Source organism: Sus scrofa, chromosome 13 (assembly GCF_054392235.1).
Source record: "Sus scrofa isolate SSC_HxYL_T2T_F1_AM1 chromosome 13, Sscrofa_HxYL_maternal_Yorkshire_Landrace_v2.0, whole genome shotgun sequence".
Taxonomy (NCBI): domain Eukaryota; kingdom Metazoa; phylum Chordata; class Mammalia; order Artiodactyla; family Suidae; genus Sus; species Sus scrofa.
The window spans coordinates 146,075,487-146,095,584 of NC_139395.1; the positions used below are offsets into that span (position 1 = coordinate 146,075,487).

At 51.7% G+C, this 20,098-nt stretch overlaps 1 protein-coding gene across 1 annotated transcript; it reads right to left on the reverse strand.

The window, feature by feature from the left end:
- Positions 1-8,108: 8,108 nt before the first annotated feature.
- CPN2 (carboxypeptidase N subunit 2) lies at positions 8,109-18,286 on the reverse strand. Its single transcript, XM_013982302.3, has 2 exons — positions 18,198-18,286; positions 8,109-10,061 (listed from the first exon to the last, which is right to left on the reverse strand). Exons 1-2 carry the CDS (start codon positions 18,231-18,233, stop codon positions 8,415-8,417), a joined length of 1,683 nt encoding a protein of 560 aa, XP_013837756.3. The 5' UTR covers positions 18,234-18,286; the 3' UTR covers positions 8,109-8,414.
- Positions 18,287-20,098: the final 1,812 nt, after the last annotated feature.

Here is a 20,098-nt window from a genome sequence, read left to right on the forward strand (position 1 = left end):
GCAGAGGGGAAATCTGATTCTGAGAAAAGATCAGCTTCTTGGTTGAGGGCAATTTGGCAGGAGCACAGAACTGTCAGGAGTTTGGACCCAGGCCCTGGCCCCATGGGAAGCAGTGCTGCATAACGGGACTGGGACTGGCCAGGCTGGGAGTCCACTCGGCTCCTAGGCTCTTCAAACCTGAAGCCATCTCACCCCACCCCTCTCACCGTCACCCCATTTCTATGAATAAGACTCCTGTGCAATCCCTATCCCCCGCCAGTGGTACCTTCAGCCCCTACCAAAGACACTAGTGAAGCCCCCCAGGTGCCTGGCATCCCCCAGGCCAGGTGAGCACATCATGGAGGGTTGGGACAGGAGATGAGACTCTCCACACACCCACCTGAAGAGAATCTCAGTGCCCTCAGTCAGCCTCCAGTCACCAGATGAAGATTCAGAGGGCTGGGCAGTAGGAGTGACTTGCTCATAATCACAGGACAAAGGTGAAGCAGAGTTGATCCCTCACCACACCCCCACCTTTTTTTTTGGCCAAGACCGTGGCATGCAGAAGTTTCCAGGCCAGGGATCGAACAAGAACCACAGCAGTGACCTAAACTGCAGCAGTGAGGGAGTTCCCATTGTGGCGCAGCGGTTAACGAATCCAACTAGGAACCATGAGGTTGCGGGTTCGATCCCTGCCCTTGCTTGGTGGGTTGACGATCCGGCGTTGCCATGAGCTGTGATGTAGGTCCCAGATGCAGCTCAGATCCTGCGTTGCTGTGGCTGTGGTGTAGGCCGGCAGCTACAGCTCCGATTAGACCCCTAGCCTGGGAACCTCCATATGCCGCGGAAGCAGCCCGAGAAATGGCAAAAAGACAAATAAATAAATAAATAAACTGCAGCAGTGAAAACATCAGATCCCTAACCTGCAGCACCACTTGGAGCTACCCTAATCTTTTCTCTCTCTCTAAAGGCACCTTGAATCTCTGCTCCCCTATACAAAGCATCTCTGCAGTGGGGAAATAAGAGGTGTGGGAAACGGGGCCCCTGGCAGAAACCCATAGCCTCACCTCATGGGGGAAAAGTGCCAGGTAATAACCTCGAGGCCTCCATTCATGGAGACAGTGATGGTTCAATTTATGTGTCAACTTGGCTGGACTAAGGGATGCCCAGAGAGCTGGTAAAACTTTGGTTCTGGGTGTGTCTGTGAGGATGTTTCCAGAGAGATTAGCATTTGAATTTCCAGACTGAGTAAAGATGGCCCTCGTCAATGCAGGTGGGCTCCACCCAACCCTCTGAGGCCTGAGCAGAACAAAAAGGTGGGAGGGCCCGTTTGCTCTTTTGCTTTAATTAGGGCATTAATCTTCTCCCACCCTGGCCATCCAGGGCTCCTGGTTCTCCAGCCTTCAGGCTCCAAAGCTTGCAGACAGCAAATCGTGGGATTTCTCAGCCTCCATAATTGCTTGAGCCAATTCCTGTAATAAATCTCTGTATATCCCACTGGTTCTGCTTCTCTGGAGACCTTGACATCTAGTTTTTGCTCCTTCTGTTACTTTGAAACAGTGAATCTCATGGCTTGACAGACTCATCACCCCTTTCAAAGCAAATCATTCTTAACACCTGAAATAATTGTCACAGGTGATATCATCAGATTTCGCAGAGAATATAAAAATTAAATGTTCTGGCTGTAATAAATTAGAAATAAAGGATAGTTTATAATAAAATACTATCCATTTCTGTGTGCAAAGTCTTGGTTGAAGGAGTAAGAGACTCTCAGCTACTTTGATAATGAGTAAAGGAAGAATTTGAGAAGTGCTTTCCCTCTCTATTCAACTTCTTGAAATAGGGTTAGGCACCGCCAAGGGGAAATTTTTCCCAAATCCTGAACAACCCCGGAATGTTAAAATTCCACAAAGCAGGGTTTGGCAGTCTGTTTGGAAGTCGTGGGAGGATTGTGCCACAGGATTGTTCCCCTACCACCTCCCCACCCCCAATTCAGCACATGTTGCATCACAGAGACAAATCTGAACGCCGGTCGAGTCTAAATGCCACACGGTGGCGGTGCCCGCGTGGACCTGAGCCTCCGCATAGGCCACTCCCCGGGTGCAGGCACCAAGTGCACCTGGCAGATTCCAGGGTCGCAGGAGACAGAAGCCTAGGAAGGAGCTGCCTGCCGGGAAGCGACCCCCACCACCAAGTTCCTGTGCTCCGTTCTTCCTGCAGGAGCTCCCCTGTGATGACTTCCAGGAAAGCCGTTCTCCCAGTGCGCCACATGGGGGCGCCCTGAGCCCCAGAATCAGAACCTCTGCGGGTTTGTGAGATGTTGAACTGTGTGTAGGTGCAAGAGAGGGAGGCAAACTGAAAACACAGTGTGAGAAAGAATTCATTACTGGACTAGTATTGTGCCAAATTGTCTAATCTTTGCCAGCATCGTTCGTTTTCCAGTATACAGTGTTAGCACTGAACAGTTTTGTAAATGGCATTTCCAGTCCTCCCAATAGTACAATTTTGATATAGAAACGGGAGTGTTAACATCCTTCCAGAAACACCAATGGATACAGGTGAAACAAACACAATGGCTAAGCAATTGGCCAGTTCTTGCCTCCCCACCCCCCACTCACACTTCTCTAAATAAATAAACAAAAATAATAATAGATAATTTTTTCTTTTTAGGGCTGCTCCTGTGGCATATGGAGGTTCCCAGGCTAGGGGTCAAACAGGAGCTACAGCTGCCAGCCTACGCCACAGCCATAGCAACGCTGGATCAGGGCCACGTCTTCGACCTACACTGCAGCTCATGGCAACACCGGATCCTTAACCCACTGAGCGAGGCCAGGGATCGAACCTGAGTCCTCATGAATACTAGTCGGGTTTGTTACACTGAGGCACAAAGGGAACTCCTAGATAATGGTTTTTAAGAACTTACTATAGCTCATTGTTTTGGGTTACTTATATGAGTGAATATTTTATCTTCACCAATAACACTAGCAGGTGAGTGTTTATCCCCATGGTAAACAGTAGGGCTGAGAAAACTGAGGTTCAGGTTTTAATAACTTGCCCATGGTTACCTTGCTGGCAAGCAGGGGGCAATCATTGAAGAGCTGTGGAACATTCCAGGCATTAGGACAAGGAGTCCCATCTGCTGGAAAGAGGTGCTTTGGAGAAAGCTAGCCACCTCATACGGCAAGAAAACAAGGCAGCATGCACCCAGCTTAGTGTTTCTCCAAAATCTGAGAGAAATAAGGATAATAAAATAAAATACATTAACAAGGGGGACAAAAAATTCCTAAGAGATATTTTGGGCCACAGTGTCATGGCTTGTTTCATTCATGAATTCCTCCGGAGCACGACGTGGGTCCAAAAGCGTGAGCATTTGCTTCATAGCCCTGGGGTAGCTACCAATAGCGATAAGACCTCGAGCTGGACAAAATCGAGCCATGAGTTTTCAAGCCTGGTTGAGAATTAAAATCACTTGGGGTATATTAAAATCACTTTGTGTGTGTGTGTGTGCATACGTGTGTGTGCGTGTGTGTGTTTAAATCTGATATCTAGGTCTCCATGGGCCAACTGAACATCTCTGGAAGTGGGGCCCAGGTACCTGTTTTTTGAACCCCTCCCAGGTGATTCTAGGGTTCAGTCAGCATTGAGAACCAACCTCCATGTTGTATAATGAAGCCCAGAGAGAAGCCATGACTTACCAGAGGTCAAATGTCAAGGAACGGGGCGCCAGATGTCCCGATTTCTTTCCAAAACCCATCAAGAGCTCTATGGCTGCACCAGACTGGGACCACCTCAAAAAGAGATGGGCAGCAGGACAGAGGATCCCAGGTGCAAGGCACACCCAGAGCTGCCACTGTCTGCTAACCTCAGTCTGGGGGTGGGGGTGGGGGATGCTCAGCGCCCCCTTGCGGCCCTCAGGGGTCAGGACTTGCACTACCTCAGGCTGGGGCCTGGCCTCCTGAAGAGAACCCCCAGCCCCTAGCTCCACCCCCCTTGTTTCCCTACTTTCATCAGGTGGTTGGGTCGCCAGGTACAACACCCAGGTAAATTTGGATTTCCGATAAACTACATATTTTTTACTAGAAGTATGTCTCATGAGACATATGTGTGCTCGTTTGTAAACCTGGCACCCCTACCCCAGGAGCACAGAGACTGTGGTCTCGCCTAACCAATTTGAAAGGGCCAGCAAGTTGGGGAGTCCTGTCATGACTCAGTGGAAGCAAATCCGATTACCTTCCATGAGGACTCAGGTTCGATCCCTGGCCTCACTGGGTTAAGGATCTGGCGTTGCCATGACCTATGGTGTAGGTCGCAGACACGGCTCAGATCCTGCGTTGCTGTGGCTGTGGTGTAGGCCAGCAGCTACAACTCCAATTCGACCTCAAGCCTGGGAACCTCCATATGTCTCAGGTGCATCCCTAAAAAGCAAAAAAAAAAAAAAAAAAAAAAAAATCCACCCAAAATGAAAGGGCTGGCAGGCAGCTTGCCCAGAGGATGCAGAGCTCTTTCCCCAGGACGATTCAGCAGAGAAAAATTATTATATTTTAACTTAAAGAATTGTATTACGGGGAGGGGGGATATGATTAAGAGAAATGTCTGCTCAATTATCTTGTTCCTTTATCCCTGGTAGAAGACAGGAGGATTATTTGGACTACAAGCTGTAGCTCGGACAGGCATTCATTTGATGGAGACTTGGGAAGCACCTCTTAAGCAGTGGACATGACAACACTTTCTCCAGAAAGTGGGTGTCACAACCAGCTGGGAGCCAGCAGCCAGCACAGCCCAGCCTCGGGCCTGGGCAATGAAAGCATAAGCCTTAGGGGTCGGCATTACAGGACCCTTGGGTACTCAGGGCCTCCTTCCTTCTGGGGAGGCAATGTTCCCCCAACCTGTTCAGGATTCATCTTAAACAAGATGTTTTTGGGAACTGATCCAGATGAATTTGGAAGAGCCTGTTCCTTTGGCAAATCTGTCAAACTACCTTCAATCGACTTAGAATGTAACTGGTTTCACCCTGAGGAAGCATGTCTTTTTACATACATTTATTTATTTATTTATTTATTGTCTTTTCTTGAGCCGCTCCTGCGGCATATGGAGGTTCCCAGGCTAGGGGTCTAATCGGAGCTGTAGTCACTGGCCTACGCCAGAGCCACAACAACGCAAGATCTGAGCCTCATCTGCGACCCACATCACAGCTCACGGCAACGCCGGATCCTTAACCCACTGAGCAAGGCCAGGGACCGAACCCAAAACCTCATGGTTCCTAGTCGGATTCGTTAACCACTGAGCCACAACGGGAACTCCTGGAAGCATGTCTTTTTAAAAGGGCATCACTGGGAGTTCCCGTCGTGGCGCAGTGGTTAACGAATCCGACTAGGAACCATGAGGTTTCGGGTTCGGTCCCTGCCCTTGCTCAGTGGGTTAACGATCCGGCGTTGCCATGAGCTGTGGTGTAGGTCGCAGACGCGGCTCGGATCCTGCATTGCTGTGGCTCTGGCGTAGGCTGGTGGCTACAGCTCCGATTCAACCCCTAGCCTGGGAACCTCCATATGCCGCGGGAGCGGCCCAAAGAAATAGCAAAAAGACAAAAAAAAAATAAATAAATAAATAAAATAAAAGGGCATCACTGGACATGAAGAAGATGTGCTTCCTTTTTTCTTTTTTTCTTTTTTGGCCATCCTGCAGCATTTGGAATTCCTGGGCCAGGAATCAGATCCAAGATGCAGTTGCAACCTAAGCTGCAGCTGGGGCAATGCTGGATCCTTAACCTATGATGCTGGGCTGGGGATTAAACCTGTGTCCCAGTGCTCCCAAGAGGCTGTCAATCACATCGTACCACAGTGGGAACTCCTACTTCCTTTTCTAAAACTGGCGTCTTGTTCCTCCCTCCCCGTCAAACTGCCCCTGCCCTTGGTCAGTGATTTCACTGTCCTCCTTGCCACCCAGAGAAACGACTAGGAGGCACCCTTAGTTTCTAAGTTTCTCCCTCTCCCCCATCTTCCAGCCCCACCCACCTGACCCCTAACCCCCTCACCAAACCCTTTCTTTGACTCAGGCCTGCTGGAGTGTCCTCGGAGGAGTGGCTGCACCAGCCAGTGATACACAGAGCCTCCCCTGTGCCCACACTGGGTATGATCCAGCTCTCTGTTTTGTGGCATTAATAAGGTCCAAGTGACACCTATATTGTTTGAATTTGCGTTTCACATTTCAATCTTTTCTGTCTTTTTAGGGTCGCACCTCGGCTTATGGAGGTTCCCAGGCGAGGGGTCCAATCAAAGCTGTAGCTGCCAACCTACACCATAGCCACAGCAGTGTGGGATCCAAGCCATGTCTGCAACCTGCACTACAGCTCAAGGCAGCACTGGATCCTTAATGCACCGAGCAAGGGCAGGGATTGAACCTGTGTCCTCATGGATGCTAGTCAAATTCATTTCTACTGAGCCATGACGGGAAATCCTCTCATTTCAGTCTTTTCATCTGTTTACTATTTGCCGTTCAGTTGCTGACAATTTTTCATTGTGTCCTTGGCATCCTGGCTCCCATGGCTCTCAGCTCAAGCCAGGCCAGAGTCCTCACTGTTCCCGCCACCTCTTTCTCTTCTCAAATTTCACAGGCAGAAGCATGATCCCCCTCTGCATAAAGTCCTTCAGTAACAGCCCAGCATTCTTAATGAAAATGCAAATAGGGAGTTCCCCGGTGGCCCAGTGGTTAAAGGTTCAGCATTGTTGGTGCTGTGGCTCAGGTTTGATCTGTGGCCCAGGAACTTCCATATGCCATGAGTTCAACCCAAAAAGAAAGAAAGAAGAAAACGCAAACTCCTCACTAGGTCCTTTGAGGCCCTTCAGGATCTGGCTCCAGCTGGCTTTGCAGCCTCATTTATCTCCTCCTCTCCTCTCCCACGAGCAGCCTGCTCCAGAGGCCATGGCCTTGACCTCCCCCGCTTGCTGTCTCCATCTCTTGGCTCACACTCTTCTTGCACAATCTCAAGGCCCAGGGATCAAACACAGCTTCCTGAGGCCCCAGCTGGCCCAGGTCCCCCCCAAGCCCCCTAGCACTTGCCCATACCCACCCCGTCCTGCTTGTGTTTGCATCCCACTAGCCCTGGTCTGATCTCCCCACCAGACCACGAGCCCCTGGAGAGTCTGCTATAACACCTGATTTATCTCTCCCTCCTGCTCCCCAGCACTTCACCCAAGCCAGTCCACACTGCAGCCAGGGAGAGCAGGAAGGGGGCTGGGCCATGTGTCAGTCCAGGGAGACAAAGATTCCCTGGGCTGGGAATGGGAAGCAGGACATGGACAGAGGAAGACTGAGAAGCACTCAATGGCTTGTTGGCCATGACGACGACAGGGAGAAGAGGCCGGAGACCTCTCCTAGCTCCTGGGCTTGGTGACTTGCTGGGCTGGGATGCAGGAGGAGCTGGGGACAGAGCCTGGAGTACATGTGTCCATGGCTGTGATGATAGAACCCTGGGCTACTGAGCAGGCAGGTATCTCATCGTGCAGCTGAAAACCTGAACCCCAGATAGAAATTCAAGGTCATCAGCGTAGAGATGTTATCTGAACCCAAAGAGCCTCTGTGGTGATTCCCCAGGGAGCCTGAAAGATGCCAACCCTGAGGGGACCAGTGAGGAGGAGGTGGCTGGGGGAAACAGAGAGTGGCCGGGCTTGGGGTAGAGGGTGGTGTTCCGAGAACCATGGGGGAACCATTTCAGTGAGTGAGCAGCCCAGGGAGGCAGACGCTTAGAGCTGAAGGGCGGCCGTCCCAGCCCAAGCCCCTCCCCTCAGGGAGCAGCCCTCCTGTCAGCTGAACCGGCAATGCCACTGCCTTCACCCTCCCGAGGCCCCTGCAATCCTGATTTCTCCCAGATGCCCGGGAGGTGGATGCTAACAGCCTGAGACCCCCTCAACACCAAGTCAGACCTCTGCCCCTTATCTTTCTGGTCACCTCTATTTCCAGCATATCTCTCTTTTTTCTCTGTATCATTTAAAAACATATTTCCAGACAAAACAATAGAAACAGACAGTGGCTCTTGAACTGCATATTGAAAAAGGGTGGCCTCTGCTTTGCGGGACTGGAGCACTGGCGGCATAGCATCTCAGGGTCAGGAGGAGACTGCGGTGGGTACTAAATAATAAAAAAAACACCAGGGAGTGGTGTTATTTTATTCTCCGGACCACAACACGGCTTTAACAGGTGCTTTGCCAAGTTTAAGGAAGGCCTGTTGGGTCTCAGACTCAGAGATGGGGTGATGACGGACGAGGAGGAGGCGGAGACGCGGGGTGCTGGAGCTGACCGCCTCCACCTGCTCCACCTTAGAGATGGCACTCCATCCCCTGCACCTGAAGAACCAGAGCTTCGGCCTTCCCTCTGCCATCTCCTGCCTGGTGAGGCCCGGAGACTGTCTGCCCAGGCTTCTGGTGGCACAGGCTCTGTGCCTAGGGCTCCCCTGCCCGAGCCTCAATTGACACAGTTACCCTCACAGAGCCGCAACTCGACTTCAAGTCCCACTCCTGACAGGCATTGACCATCAGTCCCGGGGAGCCTGAGGCCTGCCTGGAAGACAGCTGGACGTTCAGCCAGCGACATTTGGCCTCGTCACAAGCCAGCACCACGGTGCCCTCGGGATTGCTGTAGGTGCACCGGCTCCGTGCTGCCCTATCCGCCGCCGCCAGATCCCAGTCATCCCCTGGCTCCCTGTCTTCCGGCCCCGGGGCCTGGAAGCCCAGGTGGTCCCGGGTGACAGGACAGACTAGCTGCTCCTCCACCAGGGCGGGCACCACCTGGCCCTTCAGGTAGGCAGGGCCCGCACAGTAGGTCTGGATGTTGAAGAGCCGGTCACTGAACTGGTGCAGCCAGTTGAAGAGGTAGGCTAGGTGACAGTCGCACTGCCAGGGGTTGCCGTGCAGGGCGAGGTTGAACAGGTTGTAGTTGGTGTTGAAGATGCCCTCTGGCAGTGTGGTCAGGAGGTTCCTGGAGAGGCTGAGCAGCTCCAGCTTGGACAGATTCTGGAAGAGGGCTGGGTGCAGGGCCGTCAGGTTGTTATAGCCCAGGTAGAGCTTGACCAGCCCGTCGAGGCCCCTGAAGACGCCAGTGGGGAGATGGGTGAGGGCGTTGTGTGACAGTGTGAGGGAACCCAGGCTGGACAGGTTGGCGAAGGCTCCCTCGGGGACCATCTCCAGCTGGTTGTGGGATAGGGACAGGCTGATCAGGCCCGGGGAATGGGCGAAGAGGCCGGTGGGCAGCATCTTCAAGGCATTTCCCTGCAAGTTCAGGAAGGTCAGGTTGCCCAGGGAGGAGAAAATGGCCGGGGGCAGCTGCCGGATGGCATTGCGCTGCAGCCACAGCTTCTCCAGGTGGGGGAGCTGCGCGAACACTTCCGGGGGCAGCTCAGAGATGGAGTTGCCATCCAGGAAGAGTTCCTGCAAGCTACTCAGCTTGCCGAACACCCCCTTGGGCAGGCTGGCCAGCACATTGTTGCTCAGCCTCAGGGTTTCCAGGCTGCCAAGCGGGTGGAACAGTTCCTCGGGCAGCTGGGCCAGGAGGTTCTGAGCGAGGTTGAGAGTCTTCAGATGTCTCAGAGGCTGGAAGAGATGCCTGGGTAGGGTCTGGAGCTGGTTGCCCTGCAGCTGGAGGGACTCCAGGGCATCCATGTGCCCGAAGAGGCCCTCGGGCAGAGCTTCCAGCTTGTTGAAGTTGAGGGTGAACTTGACGAGGGAAGCCAGGTTGGAGAAGATGTTGGAGCTGAGATTGGAGAAGGCACCACCGGTGATCTCGAGGTCCTGGAGCCTGGGCAGCCCCCCGAAGGCATCTGGCCCGAAGTGGCACACCTGGGTGTTGAGGAAGACCACTTTGGTCAGGTTGGGGCTGCCACTGAAGGCCCTGGCTCCCACCGTGGTGAACGAGGTCTCCACAAAGATGATGTCTGTGGCGTGTGGCGGGATGTCCGGCGGGATGGCGGCCAGCTCCTCCTCGGAGCAGAACACCTCGTGGATGAAGCAATCACACCCCACGGGGCAGGGCTGGGTGGGCCTGGCCAGGAGCAGGAGGCAGGCCCCGCAGAGCCAGGCACCTCGCAGCATCTCCTAGATCCGAGTGGGAAGAGAACACAGAAGGGGCACCTTCAACAAGGGCAGCATGGACTGGCCAGCATGGCGGTTCAATGAGCCAGGAGGCGGGAAGCCAGTTTATGTTGCTAAGAGCTGTTTTCATACCACCTCTCATCAGCCTGCAAGGTCAGTGTGACCTGAGTTCTGACCTCCTGACAGCCAGGCTGTCACGTGACCTGCCCACACCCACCTTGCAGGCCAGTGACAGGACCAAGACTCTGGTCTCCTGGACTTGCCATGCTCTTTCCAGATCGGAGAAAGAGATGGGAATAAGACTAAAAGATGTGGAAGAAGAGTGTGAAAGGAGACCACAGTTGCCATGGAATGTTTAAGATAATACGTAAAATGTGGACAGATTATTCCTGAGTTGGAATAACTCTTCCTGAACATCCAAATCTCAGCACATTTCAGAGCCTAACTATGAGGAGATCTTACCATCTGCTTTTGGCACCGCCGAGGCTGAGAGCAGCTGCAGGGATAAGACAGGCTCTCATCTTGAAATGTGTCTGCCTTCTCCTCAATACTGCTGCCAAAGCTCTGCCACCACCATGGAGCCCACGGAACTTTCCAACATTACGTGGTACAGGAAGGTCCCAGAGGCAGGGATTCCATAGACTTATAGCTTTTTGTTGTGTGTGGGGGGTTGTTTTAAATAAGGAAAGGGGATTGGGTTTTTAGTTCACTAAATATTATTATTATTATAATTTTTTTTGCTATTTAGGGCAGCACCTGTGGCATACAGAGGTTCCCAGCTAGGGGTCTCATCAGAGCTACAGCAGCGCCAGACCCGAGCCTCGTCTGCAACCTATACCACAGCTCACGGCAACACCAGATCCTTAACCCACTGAGCAAGGCCAGATGTGGAAACCACGTGCTCATGGTTCCTAGTCAGATTCATTTCTGCTGTGCCATGACGAGAACTCCACGCTAAATACTATTTTTAAAAAAAATGCCAGCATCCATCCACAGGACAAGAATTGGTGATGCAACTTACAAGCATATTAGCACTCAGAGTCTTTTTTGTATATGAACCATTAGCAAGCATGGAGGAATTGAGAAATGTCATATTAAATGTTTTGAGATTTCAGGATGATTTGGGGGCATTGGGTTTATATTCCCATATGAAAAGACAACAGGGGGCTTAATTGCCCCCTTAGGGGGTCTGCACCCCTCAGGTCACTACTGCTCTCACCCACATCATCATTTACATTGTAGTAGTTCAAGGTGGAATCCCTGCTTCATCACATTCTAGCTCTGTGACCTTTGGCCATGTGCTTCAATTTCCTTATCTGTAAAATGAGGATAATAATAGCGCTACCATGTTAGGGTAATTGTGAGAATTAAGTGACTAAATATAGGTAAAGGTTTTAGAACAGTGTCTGACATAGTTTGAGCAACGAATAAACCATGTTAACTATTGTTAGAGGTTGCAAACCGCCGTCATAACAGAAAGGTTGTTTGAGTATCAAAAATTAGGAAGAGGAGTTCCCGTCATGGCGCAGTAGTTAACGAATCCGACTAGGAACCATGAGGTTGCGGGTTTGGTCCCTGCCCTTGCTCAGCGGGTTAAGGATCCGGCGTTGCCGTGAGCTGTGGTGTAGGTTGCAGACACAGCTCGGATCCCGCGTTGCTGTGGCTCTGGTGTAGGCTGGTGGCTACAGCTCCGATTGGACTCCTGGCCTGGGAACCTCCATATGCCGTGGGAGCGGCCCAAGAAAAAGAAAAAGACAAAAAAAAAAAAAAAATTAGGAAGAGAAAAATGCCATTTAGATAGAATACATTTAGCTTGAAATAAATTAGAAAGACATACAGGAATAAGGAAAGGCCGAAATAAAGAAGGAAAGACTAAAAGAAAGAGAAAAATCCTCATGCGATGTAATCATAATTTTTTTCCATGTACCTGCCATCTGCGGAAACTGCTGGGGAATCGGCCCCAAGCACCCTTTGCTGGCTGCCTCTCTGCTGCCCTCTGCTGGCTACCTCCTCCATTGCAAGACTCAGTTTGGGGCCAAAGGGCTCCACATGCAAACACCGAGCTTACAAAAGCCCCCCATACCCTCTTCCCATTCAGACACTCAATAACTCTCAGTTGTCTTAGGACTTCTGCCTAATCAATAGAGAAGGAACAATTTCCTCCTGAGATAATGCATACCTCCCTTGAGGCTCATCTGATGGCCGCATAGATAAGCCACCGGAGATGGATTTTATAGGGTGATTGAGGAGGTCTAACAGTGATGGCACCTGCCTACCACTAAGGACTCAAGAGAGAAAGGGACAAGCCTCCTGGTCCTACCACCCCTAGACCAGCATCACAGCGTTCAGCTTCAGTGTGAGACTTTTCCCTTGAGATTACATGCTCAGAATACAGATAAGAAGCAGAAGGTCCTGGCTGAAGAAGGATGAGGAATAGTCTGCCCAACACCTGCTGCCTGGGCTGCCCCTAGGATCCTGACTGAAGCCTTTCCTGACCCCAGGAAGGAGGCACCTGGCAGTATGCTTCTCTAGCTCAGCACCTAGCATCATCACTAAATCATGGATTCTCATGGCTGTCCTTTTTTGAGGTGGCTGTAGCCCTCTCTAGGCTCAGCCTCCCGCACAGTGCTGACTCATGGTGGGCTTGGCTACAGTTTGTTGAACTGAACCCTCCACAGCTGGGATGAGCAGCTGGAGAGGCAGAACTGCCTTTCCCTGAAACGGTTCTGAGCTGACGTGAGTGACTACAGCCAGGTGTGAGCGCACGCTTGAGCCCTCCTCTCCCTGAGAGTAAGAAGGGAGCAATTTCTTGGGGAGGGGGGCACACCTGCAGCATGTGGAAATTCCCAGGCCTGGGATCAAACTGGAGCCATAGCAGTGACTATGCTGAATCCTTAACTGCTAGGCTACCAGGGAACTCCAAGAGGGAAGCAATTCTTGGAGTTCCCTTTGTGGCTCAGTGGTAACAAACCCGACTAGTATCCATGAGCATGTGGTTTTGATCCCTGGCCTCTTTCAGGAGATTAAGGATCTGGTGTTGCCTCGAGCTGTGGTGTAGCTTGCAGACGTGGCTCAGATCTGGTGTTGCTGTGGCTGTGGTGTAGGCTGGCAGCTGCAGCTCCAATTTGACCCCCTGCCCGGGAACTTCCATATGTCATAGGTGCATCCCTAAAAAGCAAAATAAAAAAATAAATAAATAAATAAATAAAGAGAGAGAGAGAGGGAGAGAAACAATTCTTTTTTTTTTTTTTTTTTTTTTTTTTTTTTTTTGTCTTTTTGCCATTTTCTTGGGCCACTCTCGCGACATATGGAGGTTCCCAGGCTAGGGGTCGAATCGGAGCTGTAGCCACCAGCCTACACCAGAGCCACAGCAACACTGAATCCGAGCCATGTCTGCAACCTACACCACAGCTCACGGCAACGCCGGATCCTTAACCCACTAAGCAAGGCCAGGGATCGAACCCGCAACCCCATGGTTCCTAGTGGGATTCGTTAACCACTGCGCCACGAAGGGAACTCCGAGAAACAATTCTTATTTGTAATGTGTCCTAATGTTATCAATGTACCAGTCCCCTTCCTGCTAGTGTCCTCGGCTTTCAAAGGCAGTTTCTGGAAGAAATCCCACTAGAATGGGCAGGAGGGCCCTAGGGACCATCTGGCCAGCCTCACTGAGAGAGCAAGGCCAGGACCCCCGGTGTTTACAGAGGGGGTTGGGTTAGAATCCAGATTTTCTGCTTTCCCCAGTCATTCCTGCTGGGAGAGCTGAACAAAGCGGAAAGAAAAAGCTGGTGGGGAGACTGTGCCTTACCTGCCCAGCCACCCGAGGAGGCGTCCTCTCCCCCATGCTGTGCCTCTCACTTTAAGCCACTGTCACTTGGAAATAATGTTTAGAATTTTCCAATGAAGAGCATAACGAGAGTATTCAGGACTTGAGTCAAAACTCATCTGGTGGCCCAGAAAAGCAAGTGGGGACAAATCAGCCGACGCCCAGGGAGTGGTGGGTGGGAAGGCGGGGGCGCCTCTCTGATGTGGGGGCTGAGCTAGGGAGCGAGTCCCACCTGCCGGCTTCTAAAGTTCTCACACCTTCATCTTGACCCTCAGAGCAAATTGAGAAATTCCCAGCGCTGGGAATCTGGGGCTCCCAGAGCAATGGGTCCAAGGGCACACAGCTGAGAAGTTCAGGGCCAAGGTCAGTCCTGATGGCCTGAGCGCTCAGTAAAGTGCTCACAGTGATGCCAGGAGGCTTCTGGAACAGGCAGACCTGTCCTCGCATTTGCAGGACCCAAGGTGAACGGAGACAAGGGACCTCGCGTACTGCCTGTCCCCTTCTCTTCCCACCAGACTCTCTCCACTACTGTAGGTAGAGACCCCACAGTTGCCCCCCAGTACCCCACAAGCTAAAGGGTATACACGTCTGTCACAGGGTCAGCCTAGGGAAGATGGACCTGGGAGGGTCAATCCACACAAGCCCTGGGTCCTGGGGACCTGGAGAATGGTTTAAAATGGGGACACGGCCTCCAGATGGGCATGACCCTTTGATCCTGCAGACTTCTCATCCCTTGGGGGTAGTCGCAGTGGGAGAAGGGCCAGAACAGTGCCTTTGAAATTCAGAGCAAGACCCCTTTTGCCCCGGTCTCCTGGGGAAAAAGGAAGATACTCAGGGTAAGGGTGTGGAACCCCGATAATTTCCAAATGATCCACTCCCAACCCAAGACTCATTCGCACACCACTCTATGGAATGCTCTTTGTGGCTCAGCAGGTTAAGAACCCGAGAGTATCCATGAGGACTTGGGTTTGATCCTTGGCCTCCATCAGTGGGTTAAGGATCCGGTGTTGCTATGAGCTGTGGTGTAGGTCACAGATACAGCTTGGATTTGATGTTGCTGCAGCAGCTGCAGCTCTGATTCAACCCCTAGCCTGGGCACCTCCACATGCCTCAGGTGTGGTCCTAAAAAAGAAACAAATATATAATAAATCACATCTCTCTAGAATGGCCAAAAGTTTGTGCTCTGAAGTCAGACCATGTGATTTCAAGTCTTGTCTCCATCCCTTACTAGCTGTGTGGCCTTGGCTGAATTATTTAACCTCTCTATGCTTCAATTTCCTCATCTTCAAAACAGCAAGCTTCAATACTACCTTCCCCATGGGCTGGTTCTGAGGATTGAATGAGAAAATGCTTCAAAAGCTCCAAACCCAGATCCGGGCACACACAGCACACTCAGCCACAAGAGTCCAGGCCAGTGCCAGCTCTGTTCTGAAGTAGGCACAGGAGTCAGCTAAGGAAAAACTGATGAGATCATCTACGCATTTCATTTACAGGCCAGTGAGATGCCTCTCTCCAGCCCTTTCTGGTTCTTTCTTCATGGCCAGGGGAAACGAGTCATTGTTTTGCCCTTGGTTGAGCAGAGCTCAGATTCTGATGGCTCTGGTCAGGATGCCCAGGACTTGGGCCCCTTCGCCAAGCCACCCTCCAGAGCAGGTCACCAGGGGACCCTCAAGGACAGGTCGCTAGGGGTGCTGGAGAAGCATCCCTGCCTCGGCACTGCGGAGGCTGGCACCAGACAGGGCAACAGCCAAAAGATTCCTACTTGTCATCTGAGAAACCATCTCTGCATTAGTGCAGAGACCAGCAAATGCCCACAGAAATGTTCCATGCCTTCAGCAAGCCAAGGAAGTTTGGCTTTGGGCGGAAACGGGGAGGCGACCGGTTGCAAACGGACTCCTTCCTCTTCTCAAATTGCTTCTAGGTCGGCACATTTCAGTGTGTACCGCGAGCCCTCCGTCACCCGCCGCAGAGACAACCCTCACTCCTCCCGGAGGGTGGCGGGAGCTCAGAGCCCTGCCCCCAATCCCCAGGGCACTTGCCTCTTGACATGGTGTGTCTACACCAGGGACCATCTCACCAGCAGGGCCAAATTTTGTCCCCTGGGCTCCAGTCCATCTGGAAGCAGGAAGAAGGGCTTCCAAGATGCGTCCAGATCCCCTGTCCCCAGGATGCCGGGCTCTTTTCTTCTCAACCAGGGAACTAAGCCGAGTGGCTGAATCAGTGGCACCCAGGCTGGGCTCCCACCTTGGCCCCTCTGCAGCCAGGCTCCCCCCCCCACTCTGATGCCCAGGGCGTCCTAAGCAGTGAGTTAACCCCTTGGAATCCCGGTTTCTGCATTTGTAAATTGAGAACAATCATGATAATAAGAATCCCACCTGCAATCCCAGCACATTAGGGTTATGGTGGCAATTAAATGAGATAACTGGCCATGGGTTTTCGATACTATGATACAATAAGAAATGTATGTTTTGGAGTTCCCATCACAGCTCAGTGGTAACGAACCGGACTAGTATCCATGAGGACACAGGTTTGATCCCTGGCCTCGGTCAGTGGGTTAAGGATCTGGCATTGCTGTGAGTTGTGGTGTAGGTCACAGAGGTGGCTCAGATCCGGTGTGGCCGTGGCTGTGGTGTAGGCTGGCAGCTACAGTTCAGATTTGACCCCTAGCCTGGGAAGGTCCATATGCCTCAGGTGTGCCCCTAAAAGAAACACATGTTTGGTCTTCATCCTAGTTGCTGGCACAGAGCTCCCCAAAGGAATATGCTGGGCTGTCACCGGGTGTTGCTAAGGGAGGAAAATCTTTGTTATTCATAACAAACCCCTTTCAACTCAAGCCTAGGTCGATGTTAATGAAGTAACCTTAGATGGGCCCCCGGATAGCTTCAAATTATACACAAAACATTTGCAGGGGTTGCCTCTGAAGAATAGAATTCATTGCAGGTGATTTTAATGTGTTCCTTTTGCTTAATCATATAGTTACTCATTTTTCAGTTAACAAACAGGTATTACTGTTGTAATAAGGTTGACAGTTACTCTAAAAAAATCATGTCAAACACACAGCACAGTTCCAAGCACTTGATTCCTTTCCTTCCTGGCAATTACATTGCAGAGGCTCCAGGGAACTTGTCTATGGGCTGCAGCGCTGCTCGAAGATAACTAACATTCCGAAATAAGAGGAGATTGTGAACTGGATACTGTACTTTCTTCAAAACTCCCCGTGGACCCCACCTCCAGCCCTCTCAGACACAGTCCCCTCCACTTTCAAAGGCCTGTGCCTAACTTTATTGCTGCCTGTCCCCATTCTACCTACCCTCCAGACTGGTTCAAATCACACATCCCTTGGGAAGCCGTCCCTGATTGCACCTCCTTTGGCTCCAGCAGGAAGTCTGATCTTCTGTTAAACTCATAGGTCCTTCTGCTTGGCCTTCTAGTCAATTGCACCATCTGATTAGGAGGAGCCCTTGGGGGTGGGGGTCCTGTGACCACGGCGTCCCTTACCTGACTGTGTATCCAAACACCTGGCCAGGGGTTGAGACACAGAGCGCGCCTCAGGCCCTGGGTGCTGAACTGATCCGAACGTGTTGGTGGCTCTCGTGAGCCTGTATCTAGGGTCTTTTCATTTTGCTTTGTGGATTGGGGCTGTCAGTGCTAGGCCCTGGGTTCAAATTCTGACACACCACCTCCTGGCTGGGTGGGATTGGGCAGATCACTCCATCTTTCTAAGCCTCCTTTTCCCAGGGCATGGTTATAACCCCAACCCTCAGTGCTAAAATTAGCACTCAATTGGATGAGAAATATACTAAATTCAATGGTAAATAATAAAGTGTTTAACATAGTGCCTCACAGATAATAAATGTTCAATAAAAGGTAGCTACACACAGGTTTTATTCCTAGAGTCACTATACTTTATCACTATACGGAACACTTCCAGAAATAAAAGGGGAGCTTTAGATAATCACGCCAGGATGATGACATAAATAAGGGTGGAACCAGGAAAACCTAGGCATATGGTCACATTGCTTCTGCCCACCGTTCGCTCGTAGTTCTCTGAGCACAGGGACCAGGTCGCCTTCATCTCAGAATCCCCCTACTGCGACCTACCTCCTGCCCCATCCAGTACCACCTGGCTGAGCACCTGAGGGGCTTCTCCTGCCCGGACAAGGAGACACAGAAGGTGCACCCTGCCTGGAACTGGGGACATGCTTTGAAACCCGGGAGCAGTGGCCAGTCCATCCCCCGCCCCGAACCCCAGGCCAGACAACTCCCCAGTGCGCACAGACCCCCAAGCCCTGGAGTGACCCCAAGAGACCTACCATGAGGGGCTGATGGGTGGTGGGGGGACCGGCCATCCTGGCTCTTCCCCAGGCACAGAAGAGCCTCTGGCGTGGTCTGTGGTCAGTGTGAACCCAGCAGCCCTGGCGCTGATCAAAGTTCCAGGCAGTGGTTCCTCCCCTCACGTGGCCTGAGCCTTCCCGGAATGTCACCAGGGTCACAGGACAGCAGGACAGAATCTAGGCAAGGCCCCTGAAGATTACAAAATGACCCTGAACTAGTCCCATGGACAGATCCCCTCTGGGGCCAAAATCCAGCTAATGTTATAGGCTTGGCACCTTGAGGACCCCAAGGGCACCTGCTAGACCCTAGAAAATTCCCAGTGGGCTGGTCTGGGGTAAGCAATGGGATCAGGGGTCCACACTCACAGCCCCTCCTGTGCAAGGGTGGGCTGCCCTCAGCTGGGCAGCTGGCCACAGGCCCACCCTGCGTCTCTCAGCACCAGGAGGAGTTCTAAGAAGGGCATGTGTTTGTTGTCTTGTCGTGTGTGTTTCTTTAGTTAATGCTTATTTCACTTTCTAAATCCTTGCTGAGTTAAAAGGGGGAAATGAGGTAGGGAAGTGAATTTTGGCCCAGTATGGAGAGGAATGCTTTCACTACTGGGATTTACCCAAGGATGAAAGGATTACTTGAGGAGGGAGTGGCTCTCTGGCTCCTATGGTGTCCATCCAGGGGTTGCAGAATGAGGTGGAGAGAGAGAGAGAGAGAGAGAGAGTGTGTGTGTGTGTGTGTGTGTGTGTGTGTGTGTGTGTGTGTGTGTGTATTCATACATACTCATGTGAAATCAAACCACAGACACATCCCACTGGCAGGCCCCTGGGCCTAAGTGTATGCGCTTTTGCAGAGGGGAGATTTGCATTAAGAACTCCAGGGATATTCTGGGAGTTGGAAGGAAGGCTCTCACACCTTTTCTGTTATCCAGAATTCCAGACACCTGTCTGAGTGGATGGTTTCATCAGTTAGGGAAGGTCAGCAAGGCCCTGCCCCAGTGATTGATGGGGTCCAGCCCCACAAAACAACCCCCACACTACTGACCCTGGCTAGGTCTGGCCTCCTGGGACAGGCTTACACCTGGCAGAAGGGAGTGAAGAGCTAAGGGAGCCCAGGAGAATATGGTTTGAAGCCCCACCCCACCTCATCCTGGGCACAGCAGTGGGATGAAGTAACAGAAAATTCACTTATCTCGAAAGCACTGGACCTGTGCCAGCAGCAGTGGCAGCCCTTGGACCCTAGGTGCCTGAAGGGACACTTGAAGGGTCACCTTCCTTCACGTGGTGTCTTCTGAGAGCGCAGGGCTCACTGATCCTGGTACTAAGCACTGTAAGGGTCCTACTCACCTACGCTTGTGTGTGTGTGTGCATGTGTGTGTGTGTTTATCACAGTGTGTGTGCATGTGTGTGTGTGTGTTTATCACAGTGTGTGTGCATGTGTGTGCTGAGTAAATGTCGATGCCTCTCTGTGACAGAGAAGGAACTCCAGCCCAGGAGTCTGGAGGCCTGGTTGTCACCCAAGCTCAGCCACTAGTTCACTCAGTGACTATGGGAAATTCATTTTCCCTGCCTTTTTAAATTTTCTTTTGGCCCACCTACAGCATTCTAAAGTTCCTGGGCCAGGGATCCAACCCAAGCTACAGGTGTAACCAGAGCTACAACAGTCAAACACTGAATCCTTAACTTCTAGGCCACCAGGGAACTCCCAATTTTCCCTATGCCTTTTTTTTTTTTTGGCTACATTCAGAGCATATGGAAATTTCCGGGTCATCAAATCCATGGCAACATTGAATCCTTAACCCACCGCACCAGGCCGGGGATCGAACCTGCGCCCCAGCAGCAACCCGAGCCACCAAAGAGACAATGGCTATCCTTAACCTGATGTACCACAG

What these genes read in the sequence shown, in the direction of transcription:
- CPN2 (XM_013982302.3), bottom strand. Translation starts at nt 18,233, where the DNA reads ATGGCCGGTCCCCCCACCACCCATCAGCCCCTCATG. An exon ending in CCACCCATCAGCCCCTCATG is followed by an intron (nt 10,062 to 18,197) that starts GTAGGTCTCTTG and finishes ACTCGGATCTAG; the next exon opens with GAGATGCTGCGAGGTGCCTG.